The following is a 21,106-nucleotide window of genomic DNA, read 5'->3' on the forward strand; positions in this document are numbered from 1 at the left end:
AGCAGGTCTGTAGGTGTGTCTATCTTTATCTTGCCTTCTCTATCTCCCCCTTTTCTCTCCATTTCTCTCTTTCCTATTGAACAACAGTGACAACAATGGCAATAGTAATAATAACAATAAGAATAAACAACAAGGGCAACAAAAAATGGAAAAAAATAGCCTCTAGGAGCAGTGGATTTGTAGTGCAGGCACCTAGCCTGTGTGATAGCCCTGGAGGTGAAAAAAAAAAAATGAATAGCGAAGCTTTCAATAGAGGTGATGGAACTCTGGTGGTAGGAACTGTATGGAACAGTACTCCTGTTATCTTATAATCTTGCTAATAAAATAATTATTTAATAATTATTAAATCACTAATAAATTTTTTAAAGAAAGGAAGAGAAATATCTAAGCAAAATTAAGAAATTTTCCTTCATGTATATCTAATGCTACAAATATGATCTTCATAAGTAACTCTAACTTCTTGATTCAGCACAAAAAATATTGGCATTATTTTATGATATTTATGTTTAAAAAGTGTCTTTTCCTCCCTAAACCTAATCTAGAAAGATCAATTTTATATATATTAAAGAATTTCAGGGTTCCTGGAAGATGGCAGACTGAGAAGCTGCTAGTGGCTTGAGCTCTGACCAAATTTTCTGGAAATGGTAGGATTTTCTGCCTTTAGTAGGCCAGTCAATAAGGGGTCCTAGTGGTGACACCAAGGAGGTGACTATAACTTAATTTGGGTTAAAAAATAGAGTAGAAAGAAAGGGAAAAAATTTTTTTTCTTTTTAATTATTATTCCCAAAGCGTACCTCCTCCCCCTTACTCCCCCCATAACCAGTCCCTGGGGACCAGCTCCTAGCAGGCTCCCCTGCTGAGCTTCTTTCTTTACCAAGATTCCTGTCCCACCAGGGAGTATCATTCATTCTAACTCTAGTCCCTTCTGAAATCTCTGGCCTTTTTTCTTTCTAAGTAGCCAACTAGCTGCCTCTGCTCAGGCAGCTCCCCTCTCTCCCTCCCCACCCCCGCATAGCTAATTAAATAATAAAAAATAAATAAATAAAAAAATCTTTCCTTTCACTGCTATTTTATTACTGTTCTTTTTCTTATCTTTTTCTTTTTTCTCTCTCTCTTTTTTTTTTTTGTTTCTCATTCTTGTCATCCTTTCTTCCTTAATCCTACAGCTTTCTGAATTCACTGATACACGTTTGGGAATTATTTTGGGGAAGAAATCTGACTCAGAGTGGACTCTCTCTGTGAGTATCTCTGCTCAAATTCCCTTCCTCCTTTAGCTAACCCTAGAATAGACAGTGGATAGTAGATTTGCATAAGCAGCTCCTGACAGCTTTCAACCTGACGCTGTTGACTGGCTACGGAAGAAGGGCAAACGCTAGAAGAAGAACTGTCTATTCCTGCTATCCTTGTCTAGTCCTGAGGTTTTTTTTTTTTTTTTTTCTTTCTTAACAATCAGCAGCCTCTGCGCAGGAGGCTTGAGGCGATCTGGGACAGGGTTTTATACCCTGCTCTATTTTATTATTAATATTATATAAAGGCATATATCTTACACTCACCCCTTTAGGTTGATCAGAATTAACTCTTAGGGTATCTTTCATTGCTAGGGTAGTGGGCATCTTATCTATTGTGAGAGGAACTTGTCTCGGTACTCCTACCTCCTCTACAGACTCTCCTCTGCTTCCTCCTCCTAGCTAATTAAAAAAATAAATAAATAAATAAAATAAAAAATAAATTAATCAATTAAAAAAACTTTCCTTTCACTGTTCTTTAATTACAGCTCTTTTTCTTATCTTTTCACTTTTCTCTCTATTGTTTTTCTTTTTTTTTTAATCTTGTCATACACTTCTTCCTTCCTTCTTCTTTGCCTTTCTGAATTTGTGAATTATTTTGGGGAAGAAATCTGATTCCGACTGGACTCTCTATGTGTGTATCTCTGCTCTACTTCCCTTTCCCCTCTTGTTACCCCTAGAATATACAGTGGATAGCAGATTTGCATAACTGTCTATTCTTGCTATCCCTTCTTTCTTTTCTCTTTCTTCTTCACTTGGACTTGGTTGCTATTTTTTCATGGACTGGAGACATTGTTTGGCTAACTGGTAGTGACAAAACTGCTTCAATACTTGCTTCAGTTGCTACTGGAATTCCTGAGGTTGGTGAGTGCAATTGTCATAAAGGTATTTAGTACAGTGTTGGTTGTACTCAAGACACAACAACTGAGGAACAACAGACCATAAAAAAGAAACACATAAATCAAAAAAATGGGTAGATCAAAAACAAATAAAACTGCTACTCCAATGAATAAAGACAAGAGCCCAGAAGAAACTACAAATCAGCCAGAAGAAACCATAGATAAGAAAAATATGCAAGCAATAATAAACTTATTAATCACAGAAATGAAAACAACATTGTGGGAAACGAATGGCAGTTTTAAGGAAACAACAGTTGAGACCCCCAAGGAAAATACTGATAATCTTGAGGCAATTAGAGAACTGAAAGCTGAAATAGCAGTAATAAAGAAAGAAGCTGAGGCAAGGGAAAGCAGACTAACAGAAGCAGAAAACAGAATTAGTCAGACAGAGGATGAGTTAGAGAAAACTAAGAAAGAGGTGAAAGAGCTCAAAAAGAGATTGAGAGACACTGAAAACAACAACAGAGACATATGGGATGATCTCAAAAGAAGTAACATTCGTATAATTGGCCTGCCAGAGGAAGAAAGAGAGGAAGGGAAGCAAACATTCTAGAGAAAATAACAGGAGAAAAATTCCCAGACCTGAATAACAGAAAGGATATCAAGATTCAAGAGGCCCAGAGAGTTCCAAACAGAATCAACCCAGACCTGAAGACACCAAGACACATCATAGTCACAATGAGAAGGAGTAAGGATAAAGAAAGGATCCTAAAGGCTGCAAGAGAGAAACAAAAAGTCACATACAGGGGAAAACCCATAAGATCATCTGCAGACTTCTTTACTCAAACTCTAAAAGCCAGAAGAGAATGGCAAGATATCTATCGAGCTCTGAATTAAAAAGGGTTTCAACCAAGAATAATATATCCTGCTAGACTTTCATTCAAACTAGATGGAGAGATCAAAACCTTCTTAGACAAACAACAGTTAAACTAGGAAACCATCAACAAACCGGCCCTGAAAGAGGTTCTAAAAGACCTTTTATAAACAAGAACATCACTATAATACTTGCAATATATCAGAGCAAACAAAAAAAATTTTTTTTGAACAATGGCACTCCAATACATTAAATCCATAATATCAATAAATGTCAATGGCTTAAACTCACCCATCAAAAGGCACAGAGTGGGGGGATGGATCAGAAAAAATAACCCAACTATATGCTGCTTGCAAGAATCCCATCTGTCACAATAAGATAAACACAGACTTAAAGTGAAAGGATGGAAAACTATCATACAGGCTAACGGACCACAAAAAAGGGCAAGAACAGCCATTCTCATCTAGACAAAATAGATTTTAAATTAAATAAAGTAATAAAAGAGAGACAAGGACATTACATAATGATTACAGGATCAATCAGCCAAGAAGACTTAACAATTATTAACATCTATGCACCCAATAGGGACCATCTATATATGTCAAGCACTTACTGAAAGAATTTCAAAAATACATCAATAGTAATACAATAATAGTGGGAGACTTCAATACCCCACACTCACACTTAGACATATCAACAAAGCAGAGAACCAACAAAGATACAAGAGAATTGAATGAAGAGATTGACAGACTAGACTTCTTAGACATTTTCAGAGTCCTTCACCCGAAAAAATGGAATACACCTTCTTTTCAAATCCACATAACACATACTCAAGGATAGACCACATTTTAGGCCACAAAGACAGCATCAATAAATTCAAGAGCATTGAAATCATCCCAAGTATCTTCTCAGACCACAGTGGAGTAAAACTAACATTTAACAACAAACAGAGAACTATTAAAAGTCACAGAATTTGGAAACTAGACAACATCTCCTTAAGAACCACTGTGTCAGAGATTCACTCAAGCAGGAAATTCAAATGTTCCTGGAAACAAATGAAAATGAAGACAAAACCTATCAAAATATTTGGGACACAGCTAAAGCTGTACTGAGAGGGAAACTTATAGCCATACAATCACATATTAAACACCAAGAAGAAGCTCAAATGAACGACCTTACTGCACACCTCAAGGACTTAGAGGAAGAGGAACAAAGGAAACCTAAAGCAACCAGAAGGACAGAAATCACTAAAGTTCGAGCAGAAATAAACAACATCGAAAATAAAAGAACCATATAAAAGATTAATGAAGCCAAATGTTGGTTCTTTGAAAGATTAAACAAAATTGACAAACCCCTAGCCAGACTCACCAAACAAAAAGAGGGAAGACTCAAATTAATAGAATTGTAAATGATGGAGGAGATATCACAACTGACACCACAGAAATCCAGAGAATCATGTGAAACTTCTATGAAGAACTATACGCCACCAAGCTAGAGAATCTGGAAGAAATGGAACAATTCCTAGAAACATAAGCCCTTCCAAAACTGAACCAAGAAGAACTACAAAATCTAAATGCAATAATCACCGACAAAGAAATTGAAACCGTTATTAAGAATCTCCCCAACAACAAAAGTCCTGGACCAGATGGCTTCACAAACGAATTCTACAAACCTTTCAGGAAACAGTACGCATACTTCTTAAGCTTTTCCATAAGACTGAAGAAACAGGAATACTCCCTTCTACCTTCTATGAAGCCAACATCACCCTGATACCAAAAGCTGATAGGGACAGAACAAAAAAGGAGAACTACAGAACAATATCTCTGATGAACATAGATGCCAAAATATTAAACAAGATCTTGGCCAGCCAGATATAGCAGCATATCAAAAAGGTTGTTCATCACAACCAAGTGGGATTCATCCCAGAAATGCAAGGCTGGTTCAACATCCATAAGTCAATCAATGTCATTCACCACATCAATAAAAGCAAAGCCAAAAACCACATGATTATCTCAATAGATGCAGAGAAAGCCTTTGACAAAATCCAACACCCATTCATGCTCAAAACTCTACAAAAAATGGGAATAGATGGGAAATTCCTCAAGATAGAGGAGTCTATATATAGCAAACCTACAGCCAACATCATACTCAATGGACAGAAGCTGAAAGCATTCCCCCACAGATCGGGGACTAGAAAGGGCTGTCCACTGTCACCACTACTCTTCAACATAGCATTGGAAGTTCTTGACATGGCAAACAGGCAAGAGAAAGAAATCAAAGGAATACAGATTGGAAGGGAAGAACACAAGCTCTCACTATTTGCAGATGATATGATAGTATACATAGAAAAACCCAAAGAATCCAGCAGAAAACTACTGGAAGTTATTAGGCAATATTGCAAGGTATCAGGCTACAAAATCAATGTAAAGAAATCAGTGGCATTTCTTTAAGCAAACACTAAATCTGAAGAAGAAGACATCCAGAAATCACTCCCATTTACTATTTCAGCAAAATCAATCAAATACCTAGGAATAAAGTTGACCAAAGAAGTGAAAGACTTGTATACTGAAAACTATGAGTCGCTACTCAAGGAAATAGAAACTGATACCAAGAAATGGAAAGATATTCCATGCTCATGGATTGGAAGAATAAATATCATCAAATGAATATTCAACCAGACCCATATACAAATTTAATGCAATACCCATCAAAGTTCCACTAAGCTTCTTTAAGAGAATAGAACAAACACTACAATCATTTATCTGGAACTTGAAAACACCTAGAATTGCCAAAGCCATCTTGAGGAAAAGAAACAGAAATGGAGGCATGACACACCCAGATCTCAAACTATATTATAAAGCCATCAACATCAAAACAACATGGTACTGGAACAAAAATAGGCACACAGACCAGTGGAAAAGAATTGAAAGCCCAGAAATAAATCCCCACACCTATGGACATCTAATCTTTGATAAGGGGGCTCAAAGGATTAAATGGAAGAACGAGGCTCTCTTCAATAACTGGTGCTGGGAAAACTGGATTGTAACATGCAGAAGAATGAAATGGAACCACTTTATCTCACCAGAAACAAAAATCAACTCCAAATGGATCAAAGACCTAGATGTCAGACCAGAAAAAATCAAATACTTAGAGGAAAACATTGGTAAACACTTTCCCACCTACACCTAAAGGACACCTTTGATGAATCAAACCCAATTGCAAGGAAGACTAAAGCAGAAACAAACCAATGGGACTACATCAAATTGAAAAGCTTCTGCACATCCAAAGAAACTATTAAACAAACAAAGAGATCCCTCACAGAATGGGAGAAGATCTTCACATTCCATACATCAGGCAAGAAACTAATCACCAAAAATATATAAAGAGCTCAGCAAACTTAGCACCAAAAAAGCAAATGACCCCATCCAAAAATGGGCAGAGGATATGAACAAAACATTCACCTCAGAGGAGATCCAAAAGGCTAGCAAACATATGAAAAACTGCTCTAGGTCACTGATTGTCAGAGAAATGCAAATTAAGACAACACTAAGATACCACCTCACTCCTGTAAGAATGGCATACATCAAAAAGGACAGCAGCAAAAAATGCTGGAGAGGCTTTGGGGACAGAGGAACCCTCTTGCATTGCTGGTGAGAATGTAAATTGGTACAGCCTCTGTGGAGAGCAGTCTGGAAAACTCTCACAAGGCTAGACATGGACCTTCCATATAATCCAGTAATTCCTCTCCTGGGGTTATACCCCAAGGACTCCATAACACCCAACCAAAAAGAGGTGTGTACTCCTATGTTCATAGCAACACAATTCATAATAGCTAAAACCTGGAGGCAACCCAGGTGCCCAACAACAGATGAGTGGCTGAGATAGTTGTGGTATATATACACAATGGAATACTATGCAGCTATCAAGAACAATGAACCCACCTTCTCTGACCCATCTTGAACAGAGCTAGAAGGAATTATGTTAAGTTGCTATGTCAGAATATAAAGATGAGTATAGGATGATCCCACTCATCAACAGAAGCTGAGTAAGAAGATCTGAAATGGAAACTAAAAGCAAGACCTGACCAAATTATAAGTAGAACAGCAAAGTAAAAACCCTGTTGTGAGGGGTAGACATGTAGCTTCCTGGGCCAGTGGGGGTTGGGAATAGGTGGGAGGGATGAGTCACAGTCTTTTGGTGGTGGGAATGGTGTTTATGTACACTCCTAGTAAAATGTAGTCATATAAATCACTAGTTAATTAATATGAGAGGGGGAAAATTAATTGTATGTCTCAAAGTTTTTTAAAACACAGACTGAGTCTTTTTAATATATAGGCTGTGTATTTGATATGCAGATTCTCTCAAAAGCCTAGACCAAGTAGATCAGAAGCAACCAATAACACAGCTATATACAAGATACTGGTACTGTACAGCAAACCCTAACAAAAGGACTTTTCAAAGTTAACCCAATTACCAAATAATGTGATGATAACATTAACTGTCGATTGTCTTTTTGAACCCTAAGACAGCAGGAACCTCACATCTCCACTATAGAGCCTCTACTTCCCCCAGTCCTGGAACCCTTGGATAGGGCCCACTTTCCCGTATGCCTCTCCCAATCCATATCAAATAATATTGCATCTTCCAATCGCAACCTAATCAGCACAACGATTGCCACCTCAACATGCTTCAGCTCAGACTGTGTCCAGAGATATGTTCACACATATCCATAAACTACTGCAAAATATATACCTGAAAGCAGAAGTACACTAGAGTTTGCAATGAGTACCCCCCTAACACTTCCTCTCCATTATTCCATGATTTGGGTCCATGATTGCTCAACAATTTGTTTGGCTTTGTATGTTAACTCTCTTTTCAGTCACCAGGTTCCAGATGTCATCAGGATGTCGGCCAGGCTTCCCTGGACTGAAGACCCCACCAATGTGTCCTGGAGCTCAGCTTCCCCAGAGACACAGCCTACTAGGGAAAGAGAGAGGCAGACTGGGAGTATGGACTGACCAGTCAACGCCCATGTTCAGCAGGGAAGCAATTACAGAAGCCAGACCTTCCACCTTCTGCAACCCACAACGACCCTGGGTCCATGCTCCCAGAGGGATAGAGAGTGGCAAAGCTATCAGGGGAGGGTGTGGGATATGGAGATTTTGTGGTGGGAACTGTGTGGAGTTGTACCCCTCCTACCCTATGGTTTTGTTAATTTATCCTTTCTTAAATAAAAAATTAAAATTAAAATTAAATTAAATTAAAAAACAACACAAGAATTTCAGGGGACCAGTTGGTGGCACACCTAGTTGAGTTCAGGTTTCAATGCACAAGGATCCAGGTTCAAGCCCCCAGTCCCCACCTACCTGGAGAAAACTTCATGAGTCATGAAGAAGTGCTGTAGGTGTCTCTCTGTCTCTCTTCCTTTCTATCACCCTACCTTCCCTCTCAATTTCTGAGTATCTCTACCAAATAAATAAATAAAAATAATTTAATTAAAATATAGTTAAAAGTCTGTTTTAAAAAGTGCGTCACATTAGTTGTAACTGCAATAAGATTTAGAGAAATAGGAAAATAAATATCAGAATTTTTTTAAATGGAGAAAGATAACATATATGAATAAACAAAATTAGCCACAAAAAATCCATTTTAGTTGTTTTCAAGCTTTGTGGATGCAGATACCACTGAAGAATCAGTGAAAAGTGTGAGGTTATGCCAGCTACTTTAAAAGTACAAGTAAAAATGGTTTAGCAGTAGCATGTAAGATTTTCATGCCTGAGTGCATAAATCCATCCCCAGTATTACATATGCCTGAACTGAGCAGTGCTCTGGTTCCCTTGTACTTTCATAAAAATAAGTAAATGAAAAAATAAAACAAAGGTTATATATCTATCGTAAATATCCCTCCTATAATTCTGATAAATATCAACTAGGTGGGTTATCATTTATAATATACATATTAAGTTATATTACTTAGAGCAAATATAGCTAAAGTTTTACTTACATAATCTGTTGTTAATGCAGCACATGGGTGAAAATGATCAAAACAAACATCATCACCTCTTATTGAACATATATGCTTCTCTAAATCATTGTATCTCTCTCCATAAAGCACTAAGAATGAAGACAAGAATTTTCCAATCAATGAATCTCTAATGCATAAAGTAACTTAAGGTAACAGATAAAATAATCATGAATACATCACATACCAAGTCTCACTTTATATGACTGTTTTATTTGTGAATAATCTTTGTGAGAACTTCCATGAGATCCAGGCTTCTTTTTTGGATTATTTTTTCCTAGTTTGCTGTCTATTTCTTTCCAGTACCATTTCACTGATTGTAGCCATCTTAAAAAAAATTAAATTACATTTTATATATGAAAAAATAGGAACAACTTCTTGGGGCATTAAATATTCTAAATTAAGAAAATTTCATATGCTTTAAAAATTAAACTTAAGCAATTTGGGAGACGTCACTGTGGTAAAATTTTGGACTTTGGAGCAAAAGATCCTGAGTTTGAACTCTGGTATTGCATATACCAGAGTGATGCTCTGGTTCTCAAATAAATAAATGCATAAATAGATATTTTTAATAATTGTACTAAAGCAATAGGCCCCAGAGCCAGATTACATGAGACTGAATTTCCACCTCTTATATAAGTTATGACTATTGCTTGAATCATCTAATCTTTCTGTTCCATTCTTTTTTTTTTTTTTTTTTTTTTTTCCTCCAGGGTTATTGCTGGGCTCGGTGCCTGCACCATGAATCCACTGCTCCTGGAGGCCTTTTTTCCCCCTTTTTGTTGCCCTAGTTGTTGCAGCCTCGTTGCGGTTATTATTGCCATTGTTGACGTTGCTTTGTTTTTGTATAGAACAGAGAGAAATGGAGAGAGGAGGGGAAGACAGAGAGAGAGGGGAGAGAAAGATAGACACCTGCAGACCTGCTTCACCGCCCGTGAAGCGACTCCCCTGCAGGTGGGGAGCCGGGGGCTCGAACCGGGATCCTTACGCCGGTCTTTCTGTTCCATTCTTTCCGTATTTTAAAATGGAATAAATAATAATAGTATTGAAATAAATTTTAATAATAGTAATGGGGCGATAACACCAAATCATAATTGTTGGGAATTTTAGATAGACCAGTATAGTGAAAGCACTTAGAATAGTACTTGACACAGAAAAATCTTCATTATTATTGTATTTTGAGGCAAAAAATTAGGCCAATAACAAAAACATATGGGCTACCAATGTGTCCTGGAGCTCTGCTTCCCCAGAGACCCACCCTACTAGGGAAAGAGAGAGGCAGACTGGGAGTATGGACTGACCAGTCAACGCCCATCTTCAGCGGGGAAGCAATTACAGAAGCCAGACCTTCCACCTTCTACAACCCACAATGACCCTGGGTCCATGGTCCCAGAGGGATAGAGAATGGGAAAGCTATCATGGGAGCGGGTGGGATATGCAGATTGGGTGGTGGGAATTGTGTGGAGTTGTACCCCTCCTACCCAATGGTTTTGTTAATTTATCCTTTCTTAAATAAAAATAATTTAAAAAAATATAAAAACAAAAAACATATAGGGCTTTCATTTAATAAAATTTTCTTATATTCCTAAAACATCCTCAAAGTAGAACAATATATAAAATCTCATAGCCCATGGTAGAGTACGACAGTATGCCAGTTTATTTTTATTGTTTTTTTTTCCTACCAGAGCACTGCTCTGTGCTGGCTTCTGGTGGTGCTGGAACTGAACCTGGGCTTTTCAGTGTCTCAGACATACAAGTCTGTTGTATAATTACGGTGTTATTTCCCTGAGCCATGTTGATTCATTTTTTAATTCTTAGTTGTTGGGTTTTTTTTTTAAAAAAAGAGGGAGAAAAAGAAACATAAACATGTCACTCAGTTAATTTTTCTTTACTTTTGAAATATGTAGGAAATATTCTACTAGGTTGTAGATCTGTCAGGAGATCTCCAATTTTCTTTTATTGAGGGCGACCCCACCCTGCACTGTCAGAAGATATTAGAGACTCTTTCCTTGAATGTCTAAATATGTTAGCAAATATACCAGAAAGTTCTCTTCAAAACCAGTGTCTAATCGATGATATTCAAATACTAAATATGGGTAAGAGTTCTGCCCAAAATGAAACTTAATGCCTACTCAGTCAGATGCTGGGGGTTGCTTATAGTAGCTGAAAGAGCCAGAAAAGGACATCGGATCATGACAAGGATGTGCTCCCAGACTTCTGCTCCAATTTCCCCACCAAGACAATGGACCTATTAAAGAAAAAATAAAGAAAAGTCGCATTGAAAAGTTGATTTTAGGGGCTATATGGTGGCACACCTGGTTAAGTACACACATTACAGTGCTCAAGGACCCAAGTTCAAGCTCCATGGTTCCCACCTGTAAGGGGTGTGTGGGGGGGAATCATCAGAAGTGAAGCAGGACTGCAGGTGTCTCTCTAGCTCTCTCCATTTCCTTTTCTTTTTTTTGCCTCCAGAGTTATTGCTGGGATTTAGTGCCTGTGCTACGAATCCACCACTCCCAGAGGCTACTTTTTCCCTTTTGTTACCCTTGTTTATCAATGTTGTTGTTATTGCTGTCATTGTTGGATAGGACAGAGCAAAATAGAGGAGGGGAAGGCAGAGGGGTGAGAGAAAGAGAGATATCTGCAGACCTTCTTCACTGCTTGTGAAGCGACCCCCCTGCCTGCCGGTGGGGAGCCAAGGGCTCAAACCAGAATCTTTATGCTAGTCCTTGTGCTTTGCGCCATGTGCGTTTAACTCACTGTGCCGGCTGGCCGCCCTCTCTACATTTCTATTCCCCTCTCCTCTCTCAGTTTCTCTCTGTCTCAATCCAGTAAATAAATAAATAAAATATTTTTAAAGTTGATTTTAAAATAGTAAATAAAAGTAAGATATGGAAGCTGAATGATTATATGTATAGTTTCCTATGAATTTTGATTAATAATGTCATGATTATATAAGTATTTGCAAATTCAGATGGTAGAAAATCTTGAGGGGCCATTGAGTGGCTCACCAGGTTGAGTGTATGTGTTACAGTGCATGAGGACTGGGGTTCAAGCCCTGGTCCCCACCTGCAAGGCGAAAGCTTTTTAAATAGCAAAGCAGTGTTTCAAATGTCTTTCTGTCTCTCTCCCTCTCTATCACCCCCTTCCCTCTAAATTTCTAGCTGTCTCTATACAATGAATAAAGATAATAAAAATTTTTAAAAGAAAATCTTGTCACATAGCCTTTAATCTCCATAACCAAACCAGCAATAATTCCTATTTATCTTATATTTATTTCCACATCTACTCCCAACAATTTCACCTGCACCTTGAAGAGCAGTCGGCATTAATGACCCTGTAATGATGTCTGACTACTAACTTAGTTTCCCTTCCAGTCCCCTAGATTCTTCACATCACAGCTAAAATGATTTGTCTGAAAAACAAAACTATATTGGGTCATATATCTAAAATTTTATTAGATTCCCATTGCAAATGAGACAATATATAAATTCCTTAACAGGCTGTATTTTATACCTGGCACAATTTAACCCTTGCTTTCATCTCTAGCTTGGCCTCAGGTTATGTTCTTTTATATTACTGCCACTTTGCTCAGATACACGGGTATTTTCTTTGTCTTCTGAATATAAATTTCCAACCACAGAGCTTTCACTAATTTAATTCCTTCTCTAACACTCTCTTTTCAGCCTGTACAGTTTCCTTTAATGTCACTTCATTAGAAAAGCTGGTCTGCCACCCATTACAGCAGTCATGTCAGCCCGACTTTACTTTCCTATGATGAATTGGCATAGTCATTTGTGTGCATAAAAGTTCAATTACCTTGTATCAATTACTCTGATGCCCAAGGAGTCTCAGCTGAAAGTACCTGACACTATGGTGGCATGACCTAAATAGCTATTGAATAAATAAATGAATATATCTTGAGGAAATAAAGTAAATTTAACTAGAGTCAGATAATATTTTCAACTGTGGTCTTCATGAAACAGATTGTCGTCACACTTAACAATCAATGAGAAATGACTGATTATCAAAGTTGACTGTATATTTTTAAATTCATTATGCATTTAACTACTTCACGCTAAGTAGTTTTAACCTTTGTACTAAATAACACTTTTCCTTGACTTACTAAAACAAACAGTAACCTTGGAAGCCTTGGGGAAACTGAGATTCACAATATCATATCACTTCAGTGTTATTAAGATTAGAGATTCAAGGTTTTAATTACAAAAATGCTATATTTTACGGGACTTCTATGTCCTTTGAAATGCAATAAATATAGATTAGCTAGTAGTAAATATAATGAGTCCGTATCAGACAAACCCAAAGAAGTCTGTTCAGTATCTCCATGTTTAAAAAGGAAAAGAGGATCAGGTGGTAGTACACCTGGCTAAGCACACATGTTACCACGTGTAAAGATCCAGGTTCAAGTCCTGCTTCCCCACTGGCAGGCAGGCAGCTTCACCAGTGGAGAAGCAGTGTTCCAAGTATCTTTCTTTCTCTCTCCCTCTTTATCTCCCCTTCTCAATTTTTCTCTGTGTTCTCAAATAAAAGAAAGGGGAGGTGGAACAAAATGGCCACTGTGGATTTGTCATTCAGGCACCAAGCCCTAGTGATAACCCTAGTGGCAAATCACTTCACTATGTGTTCAGAAACTGACCTAAGGTACCTAAGGATGCCGATGCTCTTTGGTTCCACTGGAAATAAAAAAAAAAAAGCAAATTATTATTTTTCTGTCTTGAATATATACTCTTAGTAAGAAGAATGTAGGAGAATAAGAATGAGATTTTTGATCTATTGACTCCTTTCTTAAAAGGTTACCTCAATAGAGGCAACTGTTCACAAAGTGTCCAACTCAATAAGAACCTTTTTAATCTCTCTCTCCCTCTCCCTCTCCCTCTCCCTCTCCCCCCCCCCCCCGCCTCTCTCACTCCTCCAGGATTATCACTGGGGTTCCGTGCCAGCAAATCCACTGCTCCTGGAGACCAATTTTTTTTTTTTTAAGATGGCTAGGACAGAGAGAAACAGAGAGGAGGAAGAAAGACAGACACTTGTAAACCTTATTTTCACCATTTGTGAAGTGAACCCCTGAAAGGGGTACCGGTGACTTGAACCAGGGTCCCTAAATGGGTCCTTGCACTTTGCACAATATGCACTTAGCTCTGTGAGCTAAACTCGGTGCACTACTGCCCAGCCCCCACTTTCTAATTCCCAATAACAAATTCCTTGCCTTGTCACTTTTTAAGATTCTGGATAAGCAATTAGTTTGACGTCAGTAATTTTTGTAGTTTTTCTCTCATACACATTTGGGAAACAACCCTCTTGAATTGCTATTTTTTCAGTGTAGCATTTATTTTGTGTTGGAGTCATAATAGATTAAAAAACAAACAAACATGCAACTGACACTTTTGTTAGAGCCCAAAATTCATTGCTTCTGAAATCAAAGACTAGCCTGTAAATTCTCTGTCTAGTAAAGCTTATGCCATGGTGGTTAATTCTGATCCTTTAAAACAGTCAATGATAGATCCTTCTTCAGCATACATTGACATCCTTACCTAACCACACAGGCAAACAGAACCAAAAGAGTGTGAGCTTTATTCCCCAGCCATTCTGAAGAAGTACTTTCCCTGTATGAAATCCACACAATGTAGCAGATGTGGTAAAGCACTAATGGTCTTTCATTAGAGTTTCTATGCATTCAAGGAAATCAACCTAGAGAAGTAAGACTGAACCTACCTCATCAAATATAACATATCTGATTCTTTTAGTCCATGCTTGGCGATGAGGAGCTAGAAGCAGAATTTCAAGACAAGCTGGCACTGTGACAAGTACCTAAAAATAGCAACATGTAAATAAGCATTCTAAGTGTTTACTATGTGCAAGAGAAGTTATATGAGATAATAAGCTATAATAGACAATTATTCTCAAAATATAAATGTTCATACAGAATGAAAATTCAGTTTCTCACTCTTTCGAATTTTCTCTAAAAAAAATAATTTCAACTTTTGTAAATTTAAGAATACTGTTTCCCCTGATTGAGTGTACATGCTGCAATGCACAAGGACCTGGGTTTGAGCCTCCGGTCCCCACATGCAGGGGGAAAGCTTTACAAGTGGTCAAGCAGTGTTGCAGGTGTGTCTCTCTTTCCCTCTCCCTAACTCCCCATACCCTCTCAATTTCTGGCTGTCTCTTTACAATAATAAAGATAATTTTAAAAAATTAAAAAAGAAGATAGTCTCCACAAAACTTTAAGAAAATGCTAAATCTCTGATGAGAGAGACATGTAAGTACTATATTTTATAGTTTTCTAAGGAATGGAGTAGTTTATCTTACCTGGCAGTTTAGAGCATCAGTACGATAATCCCTTGTAAAAACACCGCACACAGTTATACCACTTGGCAGGTTTTTAGTAAAACGATGGTGAACAGTTGCTGACACTTGATTAACAAGAGCCTGATTGGTAATAAAAATTAATCCATTAATTTTGTACAGAGATAAAGGTAAAACTTCAAAGGAAATTTCAATGGAAACAATATAAAAACTATGTTCTTTTAGGTATGTGTGAAGAGAATTTAGTAACTTGTCTGTCATATCCATCTACTCTAAATGCAAATTGTGCTTTGTGAAACATAACTACAGAAGTGAAACTCCAGGGTGGAGTGGTGGTACACCTGGTTGAACACACATGTTACATACAATGTTCAAGGACTTGGGTTCCAGCTACCAGTCCCCACCTGCCAGGGAAAAGCTTTGCAAGTGGTGAAGCAGTGTTGCAGGTGTTTCTCTCTCTCTCTTCCTCTCTATCACTCCCTTCCCTCTTGATCACTGGCTTTCTCTATCCAATAAATAAATAGAAGTAATACAAAAAAATAAAGAAAAAAATAGTGAAACTCCTTGGTAAACTTCAACCTAAAATAAAATGGTGGAGGGGAGAATCACCTCATCTGAAGTTTAAAACAGGGAAGATTGCTCATACAACAGGAAAAAAAACGTATAGCTAAGATAATCTAGCCTTAGAATCTGTGAATGTTTTATGAAACAAAGGTCAAATGTGCTCAAGGTGGATATGTGATTACTATATTTTTTAAATAGATTTTACACATTTCATATGAGATAAAGAAAGAATTTTGCTTGAGAGAAGCCACAATACCATTCTAATGCATGCATTGCTGAAGCTAGAACTGTAAGGACTAGGCATGCTATTAAGAATGGTGATTTCACCTTCTTTACCCCATCTTGGAAGGAATCATGTTAAATAAGATTAGTCAGAAACAGAAGGACGTATATGGAATGATCTCACTCATAGGAAGAAGTTGAAAAAAAAAAAAAGATCAGAAGACAAAACACAAAGCAGAACTTGGACTGGAATTGGTGTATTGCACCAAAGTAAAAGACTCTGGGGTGCAGTGGGGAGAGGATTCAGATCCTGGAACAGGATGGCAGAGGGTGGTCTAGTGGGGGTTGCATTGTTATTTGGAAAACTGGGAAATATTATGCATGTACAAACTATTGTATTTACTGTCGACTGTAAAATACTAATACCCCAATAAAGAAATTTTTAAAAAATTCAGTGCCCAAAAATCACACAAAGATATCTAATTTACTAATCATCACAAAAAATGAAACACAAATGTGAGCTGACAGTTTTCAGCTACTACTGTCACCAAAAAAATGCATGATAATGAAAAAATGGGAAAAGTCAAAAGAATCTACACCACTATATACTGCCAGTGGAATAAAATGAATTTAGACTTTTGAAGGGTAATATAACAATCTTTTTGTATTGATCTATCAATTCAATTTCTAATAATCTTAATTTCATGGCACTCCAGTTTTCTCCCTGTCTTCCCCTCTCACTCTGTCTCTTTCCAATTAATTAATTAATTAATTAATCTTGGTGTTTCTTTTAAATTGCCAACAGCGTTATTGCTGGGGCTCAGTAACAGCCAGAGGAATCCACTACTCACAGCACCCATTGTTTCCCTTTTCTTTTTTCTACTTGATTAAGACAAAGAGAAATTGAAAGATGAGGAAGGGACATGGAGAGGGGAAGAAAGAGTAAGAGAGAGACAGGAAGAGGGAGAGGGTGAAGAAGAGGGAGAGGGAGAAGAAGAGGGAGAGGAAGAGGGAGAGGGAGAGGAAGAGGGAGAGGGAGAGGGAGAGGGAGAGGGAGAGGGAGAGGGAGAGGGAGAGGGAGAGGAAGAGGGAGAGGGAGAGGGAGAGGGAGAGGGAGAGGGAGAGGGAGAGGGAGAAGAAGAGGGAGAGAGAACTGCGGTTCCCAGAAGATGGCGGACTGAGAAGCTGCTAGTGGCTTGAGCTCTGACCACATTTTCTGGAAATGGTAGGATTTTCTGCCTTTAGTAGGCCAGTCAATAAGGGGTCCTAGCGGCTACACCAAGGAGGTGACTATAACTTAATTTGGGTTAAAAAATAGAGTAGAAAAAAAGGGGAAAAAATTTTTTCTTTTAAATTATTGAGCACACATCCTCCCCCTGCCCCCCCGCATAACCAGTCCCTGGGGACCAGCTCCTAGCAGGCTCCCCTGCTTAGCTTCTTTCTTTACCAAGATTCCTGTCCTACCAGGGAGTATCATTCATTCTAAGTCTATACCCTTCTGATTTCTTTCTAAGTAGCCAACACCCACCACCTCACCCCACATAGCTAATTAAATAATTAAAAATAAGTAAATAAAAAACCTCTTTCCTTTCACTGCTCTTTTATGACTGTTCTTTTTCTTATCTTTTTCTTTTTTCTCTTTTTTTTTCTCTTTTTCTCATTCTTGTCATCCTTTTTTCCTTAATCCTACAGCTTCCAAAGCCACAGGCCCCATCCCGCACACCACCAAACAGTGTGAAGTTTTAAATTCACTGATACAAATTTGGGGATTATTTGGGGGAAGAATTCTGACTCAGAGTGGACTCTCACTTCGAGTATCTCTGCTCAACTACCCTTCCTCCTTTAGCTACCCCTAAAATAGACAGTGGATAGTAGATTTGCATAACTGTCTATTTCAGCTATCCTTGTCTAGTCCTGAGGTTTTGGGTTTTTTTTTCTCTTTCTTAACAATCAGCTGCCTCTGATCACGAGGTTTGAGGTAATCTGGGACAGGGTTTCTTTTTACCCTGCTCTATTTTATTATTAATATTATATAAAGGCATATATCTCCCCCCCCTTTAGGTTGATCAGAATTAACTCTTAGGGTATCTTTTATTGCTAGGGTAGTGGGCATCTTATCTATTGTGGGATGAACTTGTCTCTTTACCCCTACCTCCTCTACAGACCCTCCCCTCCCTCCTCCTCCTAGCTAATTAAAAAAATTAAATTAAAAATAAAGTAATAAAAAAAACCTTTCCTTACACTTCTCTTTATTTACAGCTCTTTTTCTTATCTTTTCTCTTTTCTCTCTCTTGTTTCTTTTTTCTTTTTTTTTTATCTTGTCATACACTTCTTCCTTCCTTCTTCTTTGCCTTTCTGAATTTGTAAATTATTTGAGGAAATCTGACTCAGAGTGGATTCTCTATGTGTGTTTCTCAGCTCTACTTCCCTTACCCCTCTTGTTACCCCTAGAATATACAGTGGATAGTAGATTTGCATAACTGTCTATTCTTACTATCCCTTCTTTCTTCTCTATTTCTTCTTCACTGGGATTTGGTTACTATTTTTTCACAGACTGGAGACATTGTTTGGCTAACTGGTAGTGACAAAACTGCTTCAATACTTGCTTCAGTTGCTGCTGTAATTCCTGAGGTTGGTGAGTGCAATTGTCATAAAGATATTTAGTACAGTGTTGCTTGTACTCAAGACACAACAACTGAGGAACAACAGACCATAAAAAAGAAACACATAAATCAAAAAAATGGGTAGATCAAAAACAAATAAAACTGCTACTCCAATAAATGAAAACAAGAGCCCAGAAGAAACTACAAATCAGCCAGAAGAAACCATAGATAAGAAAAGTATGCAAGAAATAATAAACTTATTAATCACAGAAATGAAAACAACATTGGAGGAAAGGAATGGCAGCTTTAGGGAAACGACAGATGAGACCCCCAAGGAAAATACTGATTATCTTGAGGCAATTAGAGAACTGAAAGCAGATATAGCAGTAATAAAGAAAGAAGCTGAGGCAAGGGAAAGCAGACTAACAGAAGCAGAAAACAGAATTAGTCAGACAGAGGATGAGTTAGAGAAAACTAAGAAAGAGGTGAAAGGGCTTAAAAAAAGATTGAGAGACACTGAAAACAACAAGAGAGACATATGGGATGATCTCAAAATAAGTAACATTGGTATAATTGGCCTGCCAGAGGAAGAAAGAGAGGAAGGGGAAGCAAACATTCTAGAGGAAATCATAGAAGAAAAATTCCCAGACCTGAATAACAGAAAGGACATCAAGATTCAAGAGGCCCAGAGAGTTCCAAACAGAATCAACCCAGACCTGAAGACACCAAGACACATCATAGTCACAGTGAGAAGGAGTAAGGATAAAAAAAGGATCCTAAAGGCTGCAAGAGAGAAACAAAAAGTCACATACAGGGGAAAACCCATAAGATTATCTGCAGACTTCTTTACTCAAACTCTAAAAGCCAGAAGAGAATGGCAAGATATCTATCGAGCTCTGAATTAAAAAGGGTTTCAACCAAGAATAATATATCCTGCTAGACTTTTATTCAAACTAGATGGAGAGATCAAAACCTTCTTCGACAAACAACAGTTAAAGTAGGAAACTGGCCCTGAAAGAGGTTCTAAAAGACCTTTTATAAACAAGAACATCACTATAATACTTGCAATATATCAGAGCAAACAAAAAAAATTTTTTTTGAACAATGGCACTACAATACATTAAATCCATAATATCAATAAAAGTCAATGACTTAAACTCACCCATCAAAGGCACAGAGTGGGGGGATGGATCAGAAAACATAACCCAACCAAATGCTGCTTGCAAGAATCCCATCTGTCACAACAAGATAAACACAGACTTAAAGTGAAAGGATGGAAAACTATCATACAGGCTAATGGACCACAATAAAGGGCAAGAACAGCCATTCTCATCTCAGACACGATAGATTTTAAATTAAATAAAGTAATAAAAGATAGGCAAGGACATTACATAATGATTAGAGGATCAATCAGCCAAGAAGACTTAACAATTATCAACATCTTTGCACCCAATAAGGGACCATCTAAATACGTTAAGCACTTACTGAAAGAATTTCAAAAATACATCAGTAGTAACACAATAATACTAGGAGACTTCAATACCCAACTCTCACACTAAGACAGATCGACAAAGCAGAGAAAAAAAAGGGATAAAAGAGAATTGAATGAAGAAATTGACACACTAGACCGCTAGGACATTTTCAGAGTGCTTCACACCAAAAAACTGGAATATACCTTCTTTTCAAATCCACATGACACATACTCAAGGATAGACCACATGTTAGGCCACATAGACAGCATCAATAAATTCAAGAACATCAAAATCATCCCAAGTATCTTCTCAGACCACAGTGGAGTAAAACTAACATTTAACAACAAACAGAAAATTATTAAAAGTCACAGAATTTGGAAACTAAACAACATACTCCTTAAGAACCAATGGGTCAGAGATTCACATAAGCAGGAAATTCAAATGTTCCTGGAAACTAATGAAAATGAAGACACAACCTATCAAAATATTTGGGACACAGCTAAAGCAGTACTGAGAGGGAAACTTATAGCCATACAATCACATATTACATACCAAGAAAAAGCTCAAATGAACGACCTTGCTGCACACCTCAAGGACTTAGAGGAAGAGGAACAAAGGAAACCTAAAGCAACCAGAAGGACAGAAATCACTAAAGAGCAGAAATAAACAACATCAAAAATAAAAGAACCATATAAAAGATCAATGAAGCCAAATGTTGGTTCTTTGAAAGATTAAACAAAATTAACAAACACCTAGCCAGACTCACCAAACAAAAAAGAGAGAAGACTCAAATTAATAGAATTGTAAACGATGGAGGAGATATCACAACTGACACCACAGAAATCCAGAGAATCATGTGAAACTTCTATGAAGAACTATACGCCACCAAGATAGAGA

The 21,106-nt window shown here is 37.6% G+C and overlaps 1 protein-coding gene across 1 annotated transcript in view; it reads right to left on the reverse strand.

Moving 5' to 3' along the window:
• Window positions 1-21,106, reverse strand: part of LOC103117211 (probable ATP-dependent RNA helicase DDX60) — a 99,700-nt gene that overhangs the window by 47,282 nt on the left and 31,312 nt on the right. The window contains exons 17-21 of the mRNA XM_007527223.3: window positions 15,352-15,471; window positions 14,755-14,850; window positions 11,154-11,269; window positions 9,209-9,348; window positions 9,004-9,113 (exon numbers count right to left, since the gene is read on the reverse strand). Of these exons, the coding sequence (XP_007527285.3) occupies window positions 9,004-9,113; window positions 9,209-9,348; window positions 11,154-11,269; window positions 14,755-14,850; window positions 15,352-15,471 (582 nt within the window). The remainder of the gene's footprint in view (window positions 1-9,003; window positions 9,114-9,208; window positions 9,349-11,153; window positions 11,270-14,754; window positions 14,851-15,351; window positions 15,472-21,106) is intronic.

The sequence above is a fragment of the Erinaceus europaeus genome, chromosome 2 (genome assembly GCF_950295315.1).
Source record: "Erinaceus europaeus chromosome 2, mEriEur2.1, whole genome shotgun sequence".
Classification (NCBI taxonomy): Eukaryota; Metazoa; Chordata; class Mammalia; order Eulipotyphla; family Erinaceidae; genus Erinaceus; species Erinaceus europaeus.